This window comes from Nipponia nippon, unplaced genomic scaffold, assembly GCF_047370975.1.
Source record: "Nipponia nippon isolate SJK-2023a ecotype South Korea unplaced genomic scaffold, ASM4737097v1 scaffold_13, whole genome shotgun sequence".
NCBI classification, from domain to species: domain Eukaryota; kingdom Metazoa; phylum Chordata; class Aves; order Pelecaniformes; family Threskiornithidae; genus Nipponia; species Nipponia nippon.
Genome location: NW_028262324.1, coordinates 6,054,742 through 6,073,070, shown reverse-complemented (window position 1 = coordinate 6,073,070; position 18,329 = coordinate 6,054,742). Strand labels below are relative to the sequence as shown.

Sequence of the window (18,329 nt, the reverse complement as noted above, 5' to 3'; positions counted from 1 at the left end):
TTTTATTGCTTCACTTTTTTTGCTACCAAGTTGCATTGTAAATGCAAAGCTGGCTTGTTCAGATTGCTGGCAGAAGTGGTGCTATGTTTTTGTCTGGTTGGGGTTTTTTGTGTGTGTGATTGTTTTGGGTTTTTTCCCCTTCTACTTACTTAAAACAAATTGGTTCAAAGATAAAGGTTGCAGGACTTTAATACTTTTACAGCTGTATTAAATGTCATCCTAGGAGACAAATTTGTCTGATAAATTTGTAGAAAAGGAAGGAGACTTAAATTATTTTAAGCCAACCATGCTGCAGGAGGCGGATGGTGGAATGTTGCCTGCTAGTATTTTTATTATCATCATCATCATCATCATCACTAACCCTTTTTAAATTTTAGGGCTGTCATTTCCGCAAGGAAAGGTTCGATGCTTTTTTTTTTGACCAATTTGCTTTTACTCCTGAGGATAGTTGAAGATATTTTATTCAGGCATCAAATTAATTACTTTTATACAGAAGACAGTTGATCAAAGTGTGGTTATATTTCTTTTAATTCTACTTCTTCACCATCTGAGCCAGCACTGCAGTTGCGTGCTACCTGTCTGATTTATCAGTGTCTTGTAGAAAATGAGTAACTAGCCTTTCCTCTAACCTGAGGGATTTGGGCAGTTTCAACTAGGTAGTGATCCCGTGAGAAATTGATTTGCCTGCACTTGGTGTTGCAGAAGTTGATAATGGTTTGGTTCTGGCTTTGCTAATATAGAAATCTTTTTGCCAGTGCTCTCAGCATCCAAGAATTTTCCTATTTCCACATGGTTATTTCCTGTCTTGGGTGAGGTAGGCTTTTTATGAAGATTTCTTCTGGTTTATCATTTCTAGTAGCCAAGAGAATTATTAAAAAAAAAAAAAAAATACTTGGTAGGAAAAGAGGATGCACACCGAATACTTATCTTGCTGGTTATGGTACGGCGTTTCTGAATACCTGGTGGAATCTTGCTTCTGTGGAGGTACTGCTTGCATATGCAGGTGAAACTGCAGGAGCCACTTTGTTATCATTCCCTTTCTGGTTAACGTACTGTATTCCCCTATTTATCATCTATAACATAGGTATATACGGTATTTCTCAGTAAGCCTGGGTTTACTGGGATTCAGTAGTTAGAATGGAGTGACTGTGATACGGCAGAGAATTAGGTGTCATTTGAGTGCCATGTTGTTGTGTTGGCACCACGTATAAATGACTTCCCCCTTTTGTTTTGCTATTAATGATCAACTTCAGCTGTTGCGCTGTGAGCAACGTTGGAGCATGCTGCACGTCAGAATGCTCAGAGGCCTCACTGCATCCTCCGCTTTGTGTGCACGGTTATCTGTACGTGCCATAGATGGAAATTGAACATCTAATTACTTTATAAGATTTGGGAACAGAGATTTAGAGCCTGCTTAGCCTCTGCTTCAAAGTATTTTCTGTGTGATGTCAAGTCTGCTTTTGCTCTCCTCCTCAGGTCCTTTCACAGATGTTGTCACTACAAACCTGAAACTCGGCAATCCTACAGACAGAAATGTGTGCTTCAAAGTTAAGACCACAGCACCACGTAGATACTGTGTAAGGCCTAACAGTGGAATTATCGATGCAGGAACATCAATTAATGTTTCTGGTAAGTCCTTCAAGCAGGTTTTTGGTGATCGAAAATAGCTTCTTCTAATCAATTATTTCTTGGAATGCTTTGCAATCTGACAGTATTTTGTTGAATGTTTGTAAAAACAAGAGGTTGTGATTTCATGGAGAAGTAGCCATTTCATGTATCTTTACTTCCCTTATTCCTGGTCTAGCAGTAATAGGTTTGTTTTTACATCTTGTTTGGGGAGGCAGGGGGAGAAATACATAAATGATTTATATAGTTAAATAACAGTCCTAGCCAGCCTATCCAAATCAGCCCTGCCCTCCCTGTGGGATTATTTTTGTACGGTTAGTTTTTTGCCAGCTTAACTTCCTGAACCAGCTCACCGCAGGGTCAAACAAGTGCTTGGATAGGCACGTTGAGGTGAGAATAAGACTGGGTGGACTGCAGCCACACCGGTTTAGACTGATGTAAGCTGTTGCTGAACTGCCTAATATAACCAATAATGAAAACAATTACTTTCAAACCATGCTTGTTTTGTGTTCCTTGAAGATGCAATATGCTTTGGTATTAGAATGTCAAGTGACTCTTTGCTGTTCCATAGGAAACGTTAGTGATTGTCTCTAATGAGTCAGCAGCTCTTGACTTGCCTAAGTTTGGTAATGGAAAAGCAAAGAAGTGGCTTACTTTGAAAGCATAAAGAATTGAGTGTTTCCCATAAACAGAATGTCTGTATATTATTAACTTGCTGATGATGCATGGTTGAAAGCAATGTATTTTCTCAATGACTTCTCCGATCCATGTTTTTAATAAAGAATTCTATCGAAACATGTAGTAGTGGCATACTGCATGAATAAAGTCTGACTTTTTAGTTAAGAAAATTATTTCTATAAACATGCAGATTTGTTTTACTTTTAAAAATAAATTTTAATATTGGCATGATAAGAGAAATTACTTACTGATAGGTTGTATGGTTTGCCATTAGTCTCTTACACTTTTCTAGCCTGGAAAAAAAATTTTGGGAGTTAAAACGACTGCTTTTTACTTGAAAAAACAAATCAAACTGTAAAAATCAAGACTTCAGTTTTTTACTTAATAAAATGTAAAATATTTAAATTCCTCACCCTTGGAGGTCTTGCTTCAACAAAATAAAAATTGATCCCAGAAATACTTTGCACTGTAACATTAAGAGACTCTAATCCTGTAACTCTTCTTGCATGTGCCTACATTTGCACACTCATTGATCTGTTGTCTTTGGGATTTCTATTGTGTCAAATTGAGTGTGCATATGATTGCAGAATTGTGCCTTGCTTGCAGTTAATCTCTGGGGAATGTCACAGGGAGGAGATGACCAGCACAATGTGGTAGCTACAGGTGGGGCAGGCAAAGCACTTCTGCTTCAGGAGAAGGCTAGCACATACCCAGTAAGCTCTGAAATGACTAATATGTACATGAAAAAGCTCTCTAGAGAGGAATTGAGTTTTTCAAAACTCGGGACAATTCCCAAGTAAAACTGTCTGTCATCTATACTAGCTGCAGGCAAGCATATTAAATGCATAGAAATCAATGAAGTGATAATGAAAATTAGCATGGTCTCTAGCTACAAATTATCTTCATGCTATGAAGATGTGGATTCTTTTCATCTTTCAGATGAAGTTTCAAAATCAAAAGCCCACTTCCTTTGCTGGCACATACCATGCTTTTTTAAATGTCGTCTTGATTTCAACATTGAGTGTTTACTTAAACTTCTGCTTACAATGACCCTTCGCTCTACCTTGAGCAGAATATAGTATAGGCGAGTGTTGTATGAACCATCTTGCGTTATACTACCAGCATGCCTACATCTTACTTGCTTTTCCAGCCCGACTCTTCCCAGCGGCATACCAGATAGAATGTGGATCTAGTCCAAGACTTGACTTAAAGTATCCCATTATGAGAGATTGCTGTGCTAACCCTAAGCTATGTTTTGCTCTTGCTTGCATAGCTTTGAAAAATTTCCCTTTTCTGATAACTTTATTTATAGTGGTTTATGATTTGGTTAGTTTTGCAAATAGCTATGGTATATTTAATCACAAGCTCACATTTCTGTTCTACATATTTTCATGCTGATAACTTAGTAATAATAACTTAATGATCCTAAATGGCCAGTCCTTACATTAACATTATATTTTGAAATGCAAGTAGTACACGTTCATTGTTCTTTAGGTAATATATTAAGGTAAATTTATAGGTAGAAGTATTACAGAGTTCTGGGGTTATAAATGTAAATTCTTTATTTCCCAAAATATTCTAAACTGAAGCCGTCTTTATCATGTGCTGTGGTTGAATTTCTCTTTAATGGAGCTGTATATATTGCACTCCTGGTAGCTCCTTTAAACCGTGCAGGGGACCTAATTTTGAACTTGAAGATGGCAGTGTCTTTGATTCTGATTAGCAGAAAAGATCTTCTGGATAGAGGGGATCAAAGAGGGGACTTTCATTAACTTACAGATCAGCATTGTTTTCACATTCACATGTGTTTAAACTTTGTTTTGGAGTAATGTTGCTTAAGAACAGAGGGCTGATTTTGGAGTTAATGAAGTGAAAAATAAATAGAATTTGTTTCTTTGCCTCTGAATCAGTTATTTTTCAGTCATGTAATTCAAGCCTTGCACAAGGCATAAAAATAGGACTTGAATTCCTCCAAACCTAATGAAAATACTACTGATGAGAAACATTAGAATATAGCTAATTCAGTAATAACTTCCGGACACTTCAGCTAATTGGGCTGTATTTACTATATGCAATCTGTCCTCTTGAGAATTGCTGACTGGCTTTAATACAGCCGCTTGGTAGCACCACATTGGTACTGCACCTTGTCACTCCAAAAAATCAGTGCCTAAGTATAGTGGCATGAAGCTCTGGAACAATTTATAAGGTTCTCAGAATTTTACTGACTGAAACGGAGTTTGGGGCAGCCTTATCTTCCTTGGGCAGTAGTAACCGGATTTAAACTCCTGTGAAACTGTCTGCACAGTTTTGATGTAAGTGTATGAGAAGACGTTCTGCTCTAAGATGAGGCAGCAATCAGAACAATATTCCACTTTATTCCATACTAGTATGATGGCTCATTTAAAACATATAAAATGCTAGAAAAGTGAAGCTTGCTTTATTCTAGTGGAGTGTCAAATACTGGCTTCTTATGCCATACCACAGCTTTTCCTAAATATCTACCTTTAAGGCCCTGTCAGCGTGCTGCGATGTCAGGTTTGTAGCCCCTGTTTTCACCTGTTATATAATGGCGTGTCATTTTAACAGCTGAGTTTATGTAACTGTCGGGAAGCGTGTGTGCGCTGTCATCCAATTTCATTGCATTGGGTCTGAAATACTTTGAAAAGAAGGCTATTTGCACACATTCCATTTTTGTTGAACATGTCTTATTTCAACAAAGATACCTGATTTTGCGGCTTCCGAGAGCTTGACATCTAAATAAAAGGCATGAATGGATTACAAAGGAAAAGTGAAAAAATATAAGCAGATGCTGATGAGTCTGCAGATAGGTGTATAACGGGGGCGAGAGAGGAAGTACAGATGGTACCATCTGTGCACGGTGTCCTGCTGAAGAGAGCAGTCTGAACGTGCTTCCTAAAAATGGGGAGAAGCTGATGTTATCCTTAGGTTACTGTCAGATATCGTTGGCGGGGATTTTTAGTCTTCTACACACTTGCCTGACTTTCAAAAGGGAATTTGCATTCCTTCAGGAGGGTGCTTCGGCAGCTGCTGTTCTCTTCGGTCGCAGTGGGTCTGCCCCTTTAGCTAAGACACCGGTCGCGTCCCATCCACTGCTGCAGCCCCCGACTCTCCTGAGGCAACCTCGCTGCTGCACGCTGTTCCCCCAGGCACCCCAGGACTATGTAGTGACTGCCAAGTTTTGGGTTGGGTTTTTTCTGCTTGCTTTAGAAGAATCTATCTTGATCTTCACAGATTCAACATTTTTTAGTATTACTGAAATATTTACAGAAAGAACTATGTAAACATGGAACAAATGTGAAGCGGTGCAGTGGATTCTGCCTGTTTCTGTAGATGCGAGTCTCCTTTGCTCACCTCTAGCAGAGCTGATCAAATTGCACAATGATCTTGAGGCTTGTCCCTGTAGCTGGTTGGGGTATTTTATGTAAAGGTGACATAAGTGTGGTAGATTTGATCTATCCTGACCATAAAGAATTTCATGCAGTGCCATTTGGGAAAATTACCGATAAAGCTAGAAAAGAAAAACAGATTCACAGACTATTGAATGAGCTGCTTAAAGAGCAAACAGTGATGTGGTGGATGGAAATGTAATAGCAGGAAGTTACTAGTGATGTTTCTAGAGAATGATTCTTGGTACTAATCTTGTTTAATGCTTTTATAAGCAATTCTGGCACAAAAAGAGTACACAAAAAACCCTGATGATGATGTAAAGTTGGGAGGCTGAAGATATGCGGCAGAACTGGGTGTCCTTGAAGGTTACAGTAAGGAAAAAGGAAACAGAGGATGAATTTCATCAGAAAAACTGCAAAATCACATATTTGGAGAATAAAATACTCCTGGTATAATCACAAGCTTGTTAAACAAAGGGGGCTGGATAGTGTGACCAAGATGTGACATGATGTGGCTGTGAATAAGACAAATGTAGTATGTGCAAACAGGCTGGATAACAGACAAGAGAAGAGGGTAGAAATGCTGTTGTCCGAGGCACTAGTAACATTTCCTGGATGTATAGTTAGAGTAGCTCATATGGAGGAGTCCAAGCCAGAACAGGTGCAGAGAATGAATGGGGAGCCTGGCGCGGAGAGGACCCACCGAGTCTGCCTTATTTAGTTTACCAGAAGGCCAAGAGTTTCTGTGATTGATGTCTTGGAGTGCACCAGAAGTAAATGACTCTTCCCCTTCCTTAATGTTTAAGCATAAGGGCAGTATTGGTCCAGGACCAAGTAAACAGGCCATTAATAAATTTAGATGGAAACTAGAGGAAGGTTGCTGACTAGCTGAGCAGGAAGACTTTTCTGTTCCTTCTGCTCTTGGAAGGGAGTGCTAGATCCTAGCAGGCGTTAGGGGTAGAGTTTTGTCTCCTTCCATGTTCCTTGCTTCCAATTTCCTCTGTTCCTTGAGAAAACAGATTTACCTTAGGAAAACCAGAAGAGCTTAATGTTTCTGACATTGTTACTAACTTTGCCAGTAAACTGTTCTAGGAAAAGGAAAGGGCATATTAGGTGGTCACCGCCTCTCCTTTGCTATCTACAGAGGGCCTTGCGTAAAATATGGGGGGTATAGCAGGAATGTGTGAGAAAACTGGTACCCATTTCTTTGGAAGCACTTCAGAACAGGATGTGCATAACGGTCCTTCGTGTTTGAATTTTGAGAGAGACAAGTGGGCTAACAAATACAACTTGCGTTACTCCTCGTTCCATTGATCTCTCAATGACTTTGCAGTTTTCGCTTGTGGTAGAGTACTTCTGGTGCTTTAGCTGTAGGGTGATCAGTTTAGAAAGTAGTTGAACTGCATATCTCTGCCTAGTGGATGATTAAAAAAAAAAAAGTAAACTTGAAGATCATGTTAATAATTTTGTTTTTTAGAATGCTGAGTTTTGATGAAAGCTGGTCAGAAACTTTTGACCAGATGAGATGACTGATTTGATAAGGCATTTTGTAGGAACATACACTTTTCACATAATTCTTGCATAAGGTATGAAATTTCCAGTGAAAACAAAGGAGCCACATTCACAGTAGCAAATTCTCCAGCAATTAGGGCAGTTGCATGGAACTGGTCTTTCTCAGAAACTCCTGATAGTATGTGAATAAATGTTGAAATGGTTTGGTTTCCTCTTGAACAAAGTACATATTTTTGAGCTTCCCATCTGGCTTACAAGACGTTTGCTGAATAATTTGTGTCAATGTGGCTTTCATGTATTGATCTAAAAATACAAGTGCTAACAGCGTTTGTACTGTCAAGCCCTCTCTAGCTGCTTGCTCTTATGATTCAGTGAATGGAATTCAGAGCAGCGATTGTTTGGCGTTCGAGAATGGCTTCAGCACTATCACTTGGGAAATAATGATTTTCAAATGAGCTTATAGTTGCACTCAGCAAAGCAAACTGATAGAACTGCAGATCTGGAGAAGTTCCATAAACAGTGGATAGTTTTGACTGCCCAGCTGGATCTTACACATTATGTAGATTTGAAATAAGTTAGGTGTCTGCTACAGGGGAGAAAAAATTATGCTGCTGCTTGTCAGTGATGTATCATGCAATGTTGAAATGTATGTGCTTTCACAGTGCAGTCACTTCTGTTTGGAAAAATAGTTTTAAAAGTAGCCTGTTAATTTGCAAACATTTATGTTGGACTAGTATTTGATTACTGCAAGGTGAGTTAAAAATGTATAATAATTTTTGAAGCATCTCATCTGAGAGAATTTGCTGGCTTCCTTCTCTTCTGGCTTTAAAAGGCCTGTGGTTGTTGATAGCCACAGATTGTGTGCATAATAAAGATGGTGCAGCCGTAACACATTCTGCTCATTGAAGGAGGCAAATTGGTTTGACTTTCCTTCATTTGCAATAAATGGGATCTTTGGATATCGCTTTTATAAGGCAAACCCCTGCAATTAGTGCATATGAGTTTGGGCACATAACGTTAATAGCACTAGTACTTGAAAGTAATCCTAATTCTTGAACTGCTTCTCTTCTTAGTGATTGAATTGAGGGACTGAAGTAGCCTCATGGGTCATAAAATGTGACTTTTTAAACCTTACACCATTTTTCATGTTACCAGTAATTGCCGTATATGCAAGCTTCACTTTAAATTTGAAGGGGTGGTAGCTTTTTGGAATATCTAATAACACGTTTGTGTAAACTGCTTTGCTTATTTTCACATATGTTCTGTCTCATGTTGAAGCCAAAACTGTGTTTGTTAATTACCCTTGAACAGAGTCATTTTCTGCCTAAATAAATTCTGGAATGTTCATGATTTTTGCATGGAGAGAAATACATTTCTTGTATACCTTTCACAGGGAAAGTTTATATAGCATTTAACCATAAACCTCCAGCTATAAATTGGTAACAAACTTTCAGCAACTTATTTTTGGAAGAGAAATATCTGTACTTGATAAAACAAATACCATGAGACTCTTAAACTTTGTAGAGGGAATTTCGTCCTGAGACTTGAACCTGAAGGTTTGAAATGTTTGACTTTGCCGCTGTAGCTTTTCTCAGGAACCATCAGCAATACTGTGTGTACAGGTAATCAAAATGCCAGCTTGTTACTTCTGCCTCAAGGATGGAGGAAGAAAAAAGGATACTTTCTTTGAGAATTTTTCCCTCTGTCCCAGAAGATATGTAAATTATCCTATTTACTATAAATTACTATTATTATCTTGCCGTAGTTGTGTACGGAATATTGTACAGTGATCAGCATTTCCAAAATTCTCAGACAAAAATCTAGGCAGACAGAAGGCGGCTGTTTCTCTTATCTTCTTTTAAAATTTTGTTTTAAAGTGAGGTTCCTGATCCCATCTGCTGCTTTGGTCATAGCATACAACTTGAAACCATTTTAATGTTTGTATTTCTCAAATCTGGTAACTGTATCATCAGTGCATGACTGTGCATCAGAGCAATGTTAACATAATGTGTTTTGGGGTTTTTCTTGCAGTGATGCTACAGCCTTTTGACTACGACCCTAATGAGAAAAGTAAACACAAGTTCATGGTTCAGTCTATGTTTGCTCCGGCTGATACTTCAGATATGGAAGCAGTAGTGAGTACTGAAATTAATTAAAACGGATTTCTTTCTGATTGTATAATTTTATAAGACCTTTTACTGTGTTGCTTAAGGGCTGTTGTCAAGCTACACTGGAATGATCCTTGAAAGCTTTGCCAGATTGCCATCTCTGTGCGTGGCAAGGTGTTTGCTGTTTATTTTGAGCCCCAGGAATCTTGCACTGAAAGACACTGTTGATGTCTGTGGTTGCTTCTTCAGGACGCTGCTGTCAGTTATGGGATACCAAACAAATGCTAAGTATGAAACAAATGCTAAGTAGTTGTCATTTTTTTTCAATGTATCATTTTTTGGAAAGGCCGACTTGAACTATATATTCTAAGAATATACAGAATATATTCTAAGTCTGTGGCATCTTTTATATTTTATGCCTCTACTCTCAGTCTTGAGTCTTCCCTTGAGCAGTTCCTTTTCCCAGCAAGAACCAGGAAGAAGATTTACAAGTCTTGTATTTTTCTTTATCCCTACCTATGTCTCTTGTGGCTTAGGTAAATGAAAGGCCCTCATAAATTTTGTCCTGTGGATTACAAATGAGAGTAACAGAAGCATGTAGGTGCTGAAGCAAAGAAGGACAAAAGGCGTAGAAATAAGATGTCAGGCTACATTAAGACAAATTGGAAAGGAACAAGCCAGTATGTCAACTGGTGGCTTTCCTATAACAGCAAGATTTGCTACTGCGGGAAGGGTCGAGGAAGCTTTCTCTAGTCTAGCTTTTGTTAGCTTGAGAGAATACTCAGTAGCTACTGAGGACACAATAAAAAAGAAAAAAAGGCCATTACTCTAAAGTGTGGGGGTTGTGTGTGTTTGTATGTATGTGTATTACTCTAAAAAAGCCAACCCCAAAAAACCTCACAGTACATATCATGGCTTTTTTTTTTACAGTAGTCTTTACAATATGCATCTTCTTCTGAATAGCTTTTTAAAGCTGTGGCACTCTGCAGGGTTAAGAATTTCTCTTCTGAAAGAGATTTACGGAACTGTATTTGTTTAATGGCCTCAAAATAAGATGCAGGGGGAGAAACAGCCATAGTAATAAAACGTCTGCATCACTAGAAAGATAAGCCAATCTGCCTTTCTTTCTAACTCTTTAATTTTTATGAGTTACTTTATACCATGAAAAATGTTACTCTGCTAGCAAAGAATGTTTTTCAGGACCTAGGTGGGCCTTTCAGTTTTCCAGAGCTCTCCAGACCAATATGATTTCTTTTCCTATAACACTTGATCAGTTCTCAGTTTTGTTACCACTCTCTAAATCTCTTCCTATTCTGGATAAACAGGTGAGACAAATTACGGGAGTATTATAAAGCTTTCAACACTTCACAGGCAGCCAACGAGCTCAAAATAGAATTCTGACTTCAGCCACAGAAGAGCTGAAGTACGATTCAGCTGTTTAGGATGAGTCAAATACTTCTTCAGGTTGCACAGGGGTTAGCCATAATTTGACACCTACTTGAGATATGCTGAGCAATACCATGCTACCAGAAGTATGGTCAAAGGGAAGAGAAGCATGTGAGAACACCAGGACATAAATATGGACACTTCTTGCTGTATATCACTACTATGAATCAATCTTTTCAGTTCAGGGTTACAGCTGATACCGAGCAAAGATTTATAACTGTTAATCCCTATTAAAAATATCAGAAGGAAACTTCTTTATGGTAGACTGCCTAGTTGAAGGGGAGAGAAAGGATGAGAGGGGAAGCGATCCCTTTCTATATGTCGCACATCTGTTACTGTTTAGACATTGATGTTGAAAAATAATGAGGTGGAAAACAAGCAGGGGGAAGAACAGTCCTGTAGTTCATATCAGTCAGGAAGAAAACCTCATGTAAAATTTGAAAAGCTTGAATAGGAACTCTGCTGAACAAAGACTTCAGAACTAACAGTGTTACTGATTTGGGGTTTTGTTATCTTTCCCTTCCTTTGAATGCCCCCCTCTTTTTTTTTTTTTTTTTTTTTTAAGATAGCTCCCCCTATCTATGCTAATTACTCTTACAGAATTCCCAGTTCTCATAAATTAACTGTGTAAATTTCAGATTTAGTATGTTTTCCTTCATAGTATGTAGTCTTTCTTTGCGATACCACTCAGTTACATATTTGGTTTCATTTTTCATCATGTATGTGGTTAATGGTAACATGGTAAACGCCTATGGGGTTTTTCCTGAGTGAGATGATATTTGTTTACATAATACACTGCATTTTCCATCTGCCTTATTATACTAATATGTTTAATATTACATTAATATTAAATTATTCCAGTGGAAAGAAGCAAAACCGGAAGAACTCATGGATTCGAAACTTAGGTGTGTGTTTGAGCTACCAGCGGAAAATGATAAGCCTGTGAGTATTCAGATGCATATTGAGTGTTTTAACTTAACACCACAGTAAATCATGTAAAATGGCATGTTTATACAGACAGCTATATAAGCAAAAGACAGAACCCTCTGTTTCACTGCCTGGATGGCATCACCCTTTCAAAACCCAATATAAACTATTTAAAATCTTAGTGATGCTTAATGTAACTAGCAGCTAATTTGAACAATTTAAGTGCAACACAAGTACAATGGAATCTTTGAGTTGATCTGTTTTCATTTAGTGAAAGATCATAGGATAAAGAATATTTTTTTTTAAAAATTGAAAGATACTGATTGATGGTCATAATGCTCAGAGTTTATACTGAAGCGGTTACAACCATCAGCAACATAAATTTGCCTTTCCAACACTCCTCTTTGCTTCCTTGTGTCGTGGTTTAACCCCAGCTGGCAACTAAGCACCGCACAGCCTCTCGCTTACTCCCCCCCGCAGTGGGATGGCGGAGAGAATCGGAAGGGTAAAAGTGAGAAAACTCGTGGGTTGAGATAAAGACAGTTTAATAGGTAAAGCAAAAGCCGTACACACAAGCAAAACAAAACAAGGAATTCATTCACTCCTTCCCATTGGCAGGCAGGTGTTCAGCCATCTCCAGGAAAGCAGGGCTCCACATGTGTAATGGTTACTTGGGAAGACAAATGCCATCACCCCGAATGTTCCCCCCCTTCCTTCTTCCCCCAGCTTTATATGCTGAGCATGACATCATATGGTGCGGGACATCCCTCTGGCCAGCTGGGGTCAGCTGTCCCAGCCGTGTTCCCTCCCAGCTTCTTGCGTACCCCCAGCCTCCTTGCTGGTGGGGTGGGGTGAGAAGCAGAGAAGGCCTTGACTCTGTGTAAGCACTGCTCAGCAATAACGAAAACATCCCTGTGTTATCAACACTGTTTGCAGCAGAAACCCAAAGCCTAGCCTCATACTAGCTGCTATGAAGAAAATGAACTCTATCCCAGCCAGAACCAGCACATTCCCCACCCCTTATTCCATGCCATTTACATCATGCTCAGCTCTCACACTATCCAATACATCCTCATCAACCACCCCCCCCCTTTCCATTCTTACTATAATACACAGATATCATTCCCTTAGTCTGTGGACCACCCCTGTAAAATGTCCAGAGAATGTCCAGAAGTGCCCACAAAGTGCCCATTGAGTTCATTTAGTCCCTGCCTTTGGGCTCCATCCGTGATGGTGGTCACTCAGGACAGGAGAGGTGGTGCGTTGCGTGGAGTCACTGGGCACCAAAGCCAGCTCAGGTCGGGTCACTGCTGCACATGCACTGCTTCTTGTAAGGCCTGTCCTCCACTGGTTCAGGTGGTTCCTGCTATAGTAATTCCCATAACATGCAGCTCAAATCCTGGGTTACAACAATTTAAAGGTATTTCCACTACCATCTCCACCCTGGTCCCTTTGGGCCAGACCATTGGGTTTAACATTGCAATGAACTCCTCCCCCTTGCCCCTGCTCCGGCTTGGATTTATCCACAGACTGCAGTCCCTTAAGGGTGTACCAGCTCCAAGTGGAGCCTTATCTGTGTGCCACAGTCTCTCCAGGGGTATACCTGCTGCGGTATAGACTTATCCACAGCCACGGTCCCTTTGAGGTGCATCTCTTCCAGTGTGGTGATAACAACACTGATTTTAGCAAGTAAATTGTTAGAAAGCTAGTAAGGAAGACACAAATGCAGTTAGGGATTATATTGCAATTAGCAGCTATAATATTGTAGGATCCTTTTTTTGTTAGGGTAACGAATGCATTAATTTCTAATGGAAGTATGTAGTGTCAAATATGGAACTGATAATGGATTGAATGAACTGAAAAAATGTTTGAAACATTTGTTGAAAAAATGCAGAGGGAACTGCAGCAGAGCAGGTGGGTGGTTCCTAGCAACACCCTGGTTCCTGGAGTAGCTGCTTGTGTTGCGCTTGGGGAGGGAAAGGTGAGGAGAGTGCTAATACTCCATAAGCAGACTGTGAGCAAATAAGTTCCCATTCATATTGTGGGATATGGTCTAAGGATATTTCCTTTTCTATATATGCAAGGACTGAAAAGTCGAGGTCATTCTGTCTGTACTTATTGCTGCTGATCTGGTGTTTTCTGTGAGACAGAAAAGGGAAGTAAAGGTTACAGAAAGAAAAATGTTGTTTATTTCTTTTGATACAGGCATGTTTCAGGTGTGCACAGACAATTTTACCTGATTCTCCTCCTGAATATCAGGTGTGTGGTGTGGTGGTAATAACTAACCAAAAATCACTCTATCCTTTTTTAACAGCATGACATAGAAATAAATAAAATTGTATCCACAACTGCAACAAAGACAGATTCCTCTGTAATGTCTAAATCAATAAGTTCTTCTTTGGATGACACTGAAGTTAAGAAAGTAATGGAAGACTATAAGAGGCTTCAAGTAGAAGTTCAGAGGTTACGGGAGGAGAATAAACAGTTTAAGGTAAAGATGCTTTTTTTTTTTTCCCCCTCAGATTTACCCCTTTCTTGAAAAGGAAGCTTCTGACTTAAAGGTTTGGTTACCTGACCTTGGCACAATATTTTAATATTGTCTATAAATTAAAAGATAATTTAGGTTTCTCTCAAGAAACTGGGAAGAAGTGTTGAAGTCAATGCTTCCTTTGAAAGGAGCGTACAAGTCATGCGGCCAGAGAAACTGATTGGATAGCAACCCAAAGTAATGAATTCCCTCTCTTTTTCTTTCCCCACCTAATTTTCTCAGTCTGAATTAAGCATTCAGTGTTGAATTTGGCCCTGTGCTCTCAAACTGATGGGAGCTTGAGGGCAGTGTTGTGCAAATACTGAGTGTTTTAGTAATTGCACCTATAATATGCAGTTGAAATAACCAAAGTAAGACAGACTAATAGGAAATATGTTTCCTGTCATATCCAGCACAACACTGTGAAATCAAGTAATTGAGAAGCCTTTATCACCGTGCTGAAAAACACTTTTTACAGTAGTTTCATTTGTTGTAAATGTCTAGTTTCATAGATAACAGCACCAATGAAAATTTGGAATTTGTGACTATTGGAGCCCAATGAAAGAGACTCTGTTCTGTCAGCTCTGATGGTTGATCCATGAAGAAATCCTTTAAACATTTGTAAACCAGTTCTGTTTTGCACATAGAAATAATACATTTTTATAGCTGAGACACAACCTTAACTTTTCCTTGTGTTCTTGTTTTGCCAGCGTCTCACAATGCTATAAGTACTATATGATTTTATTTTATTGCAAATCAGTCTTGAATAAACACTCTACAGGAGATATCTAGAATTGAGCTGATGTCTTACAGTAACATCTTAAAATGGTGAGCTCTTTGTTCCCTTTGTGGAGTGTTAGAAACATCTGTAAAACATCAGTAAAACAATGTTAAATTACTGCCAGCCACCCGGTGCTCTCAGTGTCAGGCTAGAGTCACTGTCAAAAGCAAGTTAAAATATTTAAAATGAAAATGTGTCGTTACTAGCAGTAAAATTACTATATAGGTAAACAACATTTTGTTGTTTACAAAAGTCAGTTGTCCCCGTCTAGACTTACAGCAGTAGTGAGGTATCAGGTAGTCTGTGACTCCTAATAAATAAATAATAATATTAAAAAAAAAAAGTTTTCCTCCAGAATGTTAGGTGCCCCTTCAAATTCAAAAGTGAGAAACACTGACATATACTGAGCCTTTTGAATTTCACCTATCTGACAATTTTTAAGGCTGCAGTAACTTTTAGTACAAATTTTATTTCTTGAGTATTTTGTTATGTATAGACTAGAGGTTTTTGCTTCAGTATCTTATACTTTAGCACTGTAATACTGTATCACATAAAAAGTCTAACACTGTTGCTTCAGCTGTATACAAGTTAGGTCACAAAACGCTCACTTTACCCTCTCCTGAAGTGCTCTGTGTGTGGAATGGAGTGTGCTAACACACAGCCGTGCTGCATAACAGTTTAGATCAAGATGTGGGGAACATCGTCTCCACTTGAAGTGATGATATCTGGTGTTATAATGTTGTTTTATCTGTTGTCTCATACATCTTTAAATCAAGAGAGCTGTCAAACTCATACCGAGAAAATATCCTAATTATTGCCATTAGTTTCATGTGAAAATGTCAGCATTAATATGATGGGGGAAATAGATTTCCCTTCAAATGCTGGTAAAATTTGCTTGTGACATCTAACTAGGGGAATGATGAGTATAATTGCCTTAAAGCTGCGTATTTTTCACAATCTATCTTAGTTATATTGAAAAGCGTTTTCCCCAACAGCACTATATTTGATTACAGAGGAAGAAAAGCACCTTTATGCCATTCCCTCCGTCATTGTTTTTGAAGTTCTGGAGCTGTCTCCAGACTTCGGACAAGTGTTCTTGTAGGCTTCCTCATTGCTTCCCCATTACCCTAGCCAGCAGGAGAAAACTTCCAAGAGCATGTGGTTTTTGCTCTGCTAGTCAAGTAGGTGCAGAATTCCTCTCCTACCTCATTACCCTTTCCTTCTCAGGATTATCTAGAAAATAGAGCTCTAAATTAGCTGTAAATTAGCTTTCACCTGTTTTTTCATGCCCACCTAAAATAAATATGATAAGGGTGAATATTTGGAGCTTTTTTCAGTAGAAGTAATCAATATACCTTCCTTTAGGAAGAAGATGGACTGCGGATGAGGAAGGCACCCCAGACAAACAACCCAATATCTGCTTCTGCAGCTGCTGTCAATGATGAAGGGCTCAGCTCCAGACTACTTGCTTTGGTGGTTTTGTTCTTTGTCTTTGGTGTACTTATAGGAAAAATAGCCTTGTAGAGGCAGCATGCTGGAAATTGTAAATTGATTTGATGGTTCTGCCATATCATTGGATTAAATTTATTCATAACAATGTTTAAAAAAAAAAAAATTAATGTATGACATCTCACAGGTCTTGCCTTTAAATTACCCCTGCACAAATACTATGTAACATAATCTAGAAAGTTTAAAATGTACAATGAGTGAATGAATGAAAGAGAATATGCTTCAGTGATGAAGAGGGGGAGAAAATCATGATTTAACACTACAATGGAATATTGTATATGTCATTTTAAACATTCTTAGACCCTGGTACATGTTGCTGGATGACCTCTTTTTAAAAAAAAAAAAGAAAAAAAAAAACCCAAGGAAAAATAGAAAAAAATATTCCTCCACTGCTGGAGCTGGCCCTACTGGATGTTTGGAGCTGGGTTAGGCAGGAGGTGTTGATGACTTCTGTAAAATACGTTAATCCACCATTCTGCTCATAAATTTAACAGTTTCTGTCAGTGTCTTCAACTCTGTGCAAGTTACCAATTTCATGGCACTTAAATGAATAGTGAGAAGCTGAAAAGAATTGTATGTGGCAATGCTGAATGTGCTAGGCATCATTAAGAGGCATATATTGACTGGTATGACGCTCATTTGGAATAAAGGTCAATGCCTTGTTCTCATAAAGGGACCAAGCTACATTGCTGTTGGTTCATTTAGTTGAATTAAAATGTTATTCAGAGATGTTTAATGCATATTTAACTTATTTAATGTATTTCATCTCATGTTTCCTTATTGTCACAAAATTGACTAATACTATATGGTATGAAAAGGCACCTGTTTAAAGCCAGTGACTAGAACTAAAAATTTGCTGCTGTAGTGATGCAAGATTCTTCTGCCTCCTGGTGTTTTGGGCACTACACAATTATTGGGAATTTTGATCATCTGAGCATTGGAGAAACAGTGGTCAGGAAACTGTTTTTGTATGTAAATAAGTCTATCTAGGGGAAAAAATATTAGTAGTAAACTAGTCCTATGCCGTAAAAGACCAATCCTGTTTGACTATGTAGCATCTTAAAAAAAGAAAAAAAAAAAAAAGAAAAGAAAAATTAAATAAAGCCCCCAAATTAATGTTTCCTTTGTTACTTTTGTCATGTTCTCACAGTTTTGGGGGGCGGCGGAAACAGTTTTCTCTGTCAACTTTGTTTATGGCATAAGGAAACTTGCAGCCTTGTTTCAGGATGAATTTTTTTTTGCAGCCTGATTTTAAAATCAATCCAAACCACCCCATCATGAGCCTGATGTACATAGGTGTTGTTCAGAGTAACCGTGCTGACTGCTGAGGTACAAGGTAACTTCCCATTTTCCAGTTTAGTTGGATTCAGTAGTTAAGATGCTTGATAGCGTGTTGAAAGTAAGGTGAAGGTAACTTTGTTTCTAAGCATACTTTTAGTACAAAATACATAAACTCAAACTCAGTGTGTGTTAACACATTGAACTTCAGTAGATGAAATAGCTTTTGAGCAGGTAAATTCCCATATATTCTTAGATGGTGTGTCCAAAAACCATCGGTGACAAACGTTTTTGTAACAGCTTTCAGGGTTAAGATACGTCTTTTAAAAGTGACTCCTTTCATTCCTTTATTATTCCTGTGATTTCTTGAGAAAGCTGTTTGGGCTGCAGCCTGTCTGCTACACTCGTTGGCCTTTATATTTGTTCAACTTGTGTCTCAAGGGTTTCCTGCTTTGCAAGTGCAAATAAGTGAAATTTTATGTGAGGTTTAATAAGAAAATAGGAGGAAAAAGTCTTAACTGGTGTGTTCA

At 38.5% G+C, this 18,329-nt stretch overlaps 1 protein-coding gene across 1 annotated transcript in view; it reads left to right on the top strand.

The window, feature by feature from the left end:
- The window catches only part of VAPB (VAMP associated protein B and C), a 32,079-nt gene extending 15,175 nt beyond the window's left edge, over positions 1-16,904 (top strand). Inside the window, exons 2-6 of the mRNA XM_087749588.1 lie at positions 1,477-1,629; positions 9,255-9,358; positions 11,639-11,719; positions 14,019-14,195; positions 16,378-16,904. Coding sequence (XP_087605714.1) covers positions 1,477-1,629; positions 9,255-9,358; positions 11,639-11,719; positions 14,019-14,195; positions 16,378-16,536 — 674 coding nt within the window. The 3' untranslated portion in view covers positions 16,537-16,904. The remainder of the gene's footprint in view (positions 1-1,476; positions 1,630-9,254; positions 9,359-11,638; positions 11,720-14,018; positions 14,196-16,377) is intronic.
- Positions 16,905-18,329: the final 1,425 nt, after the last annotated feature.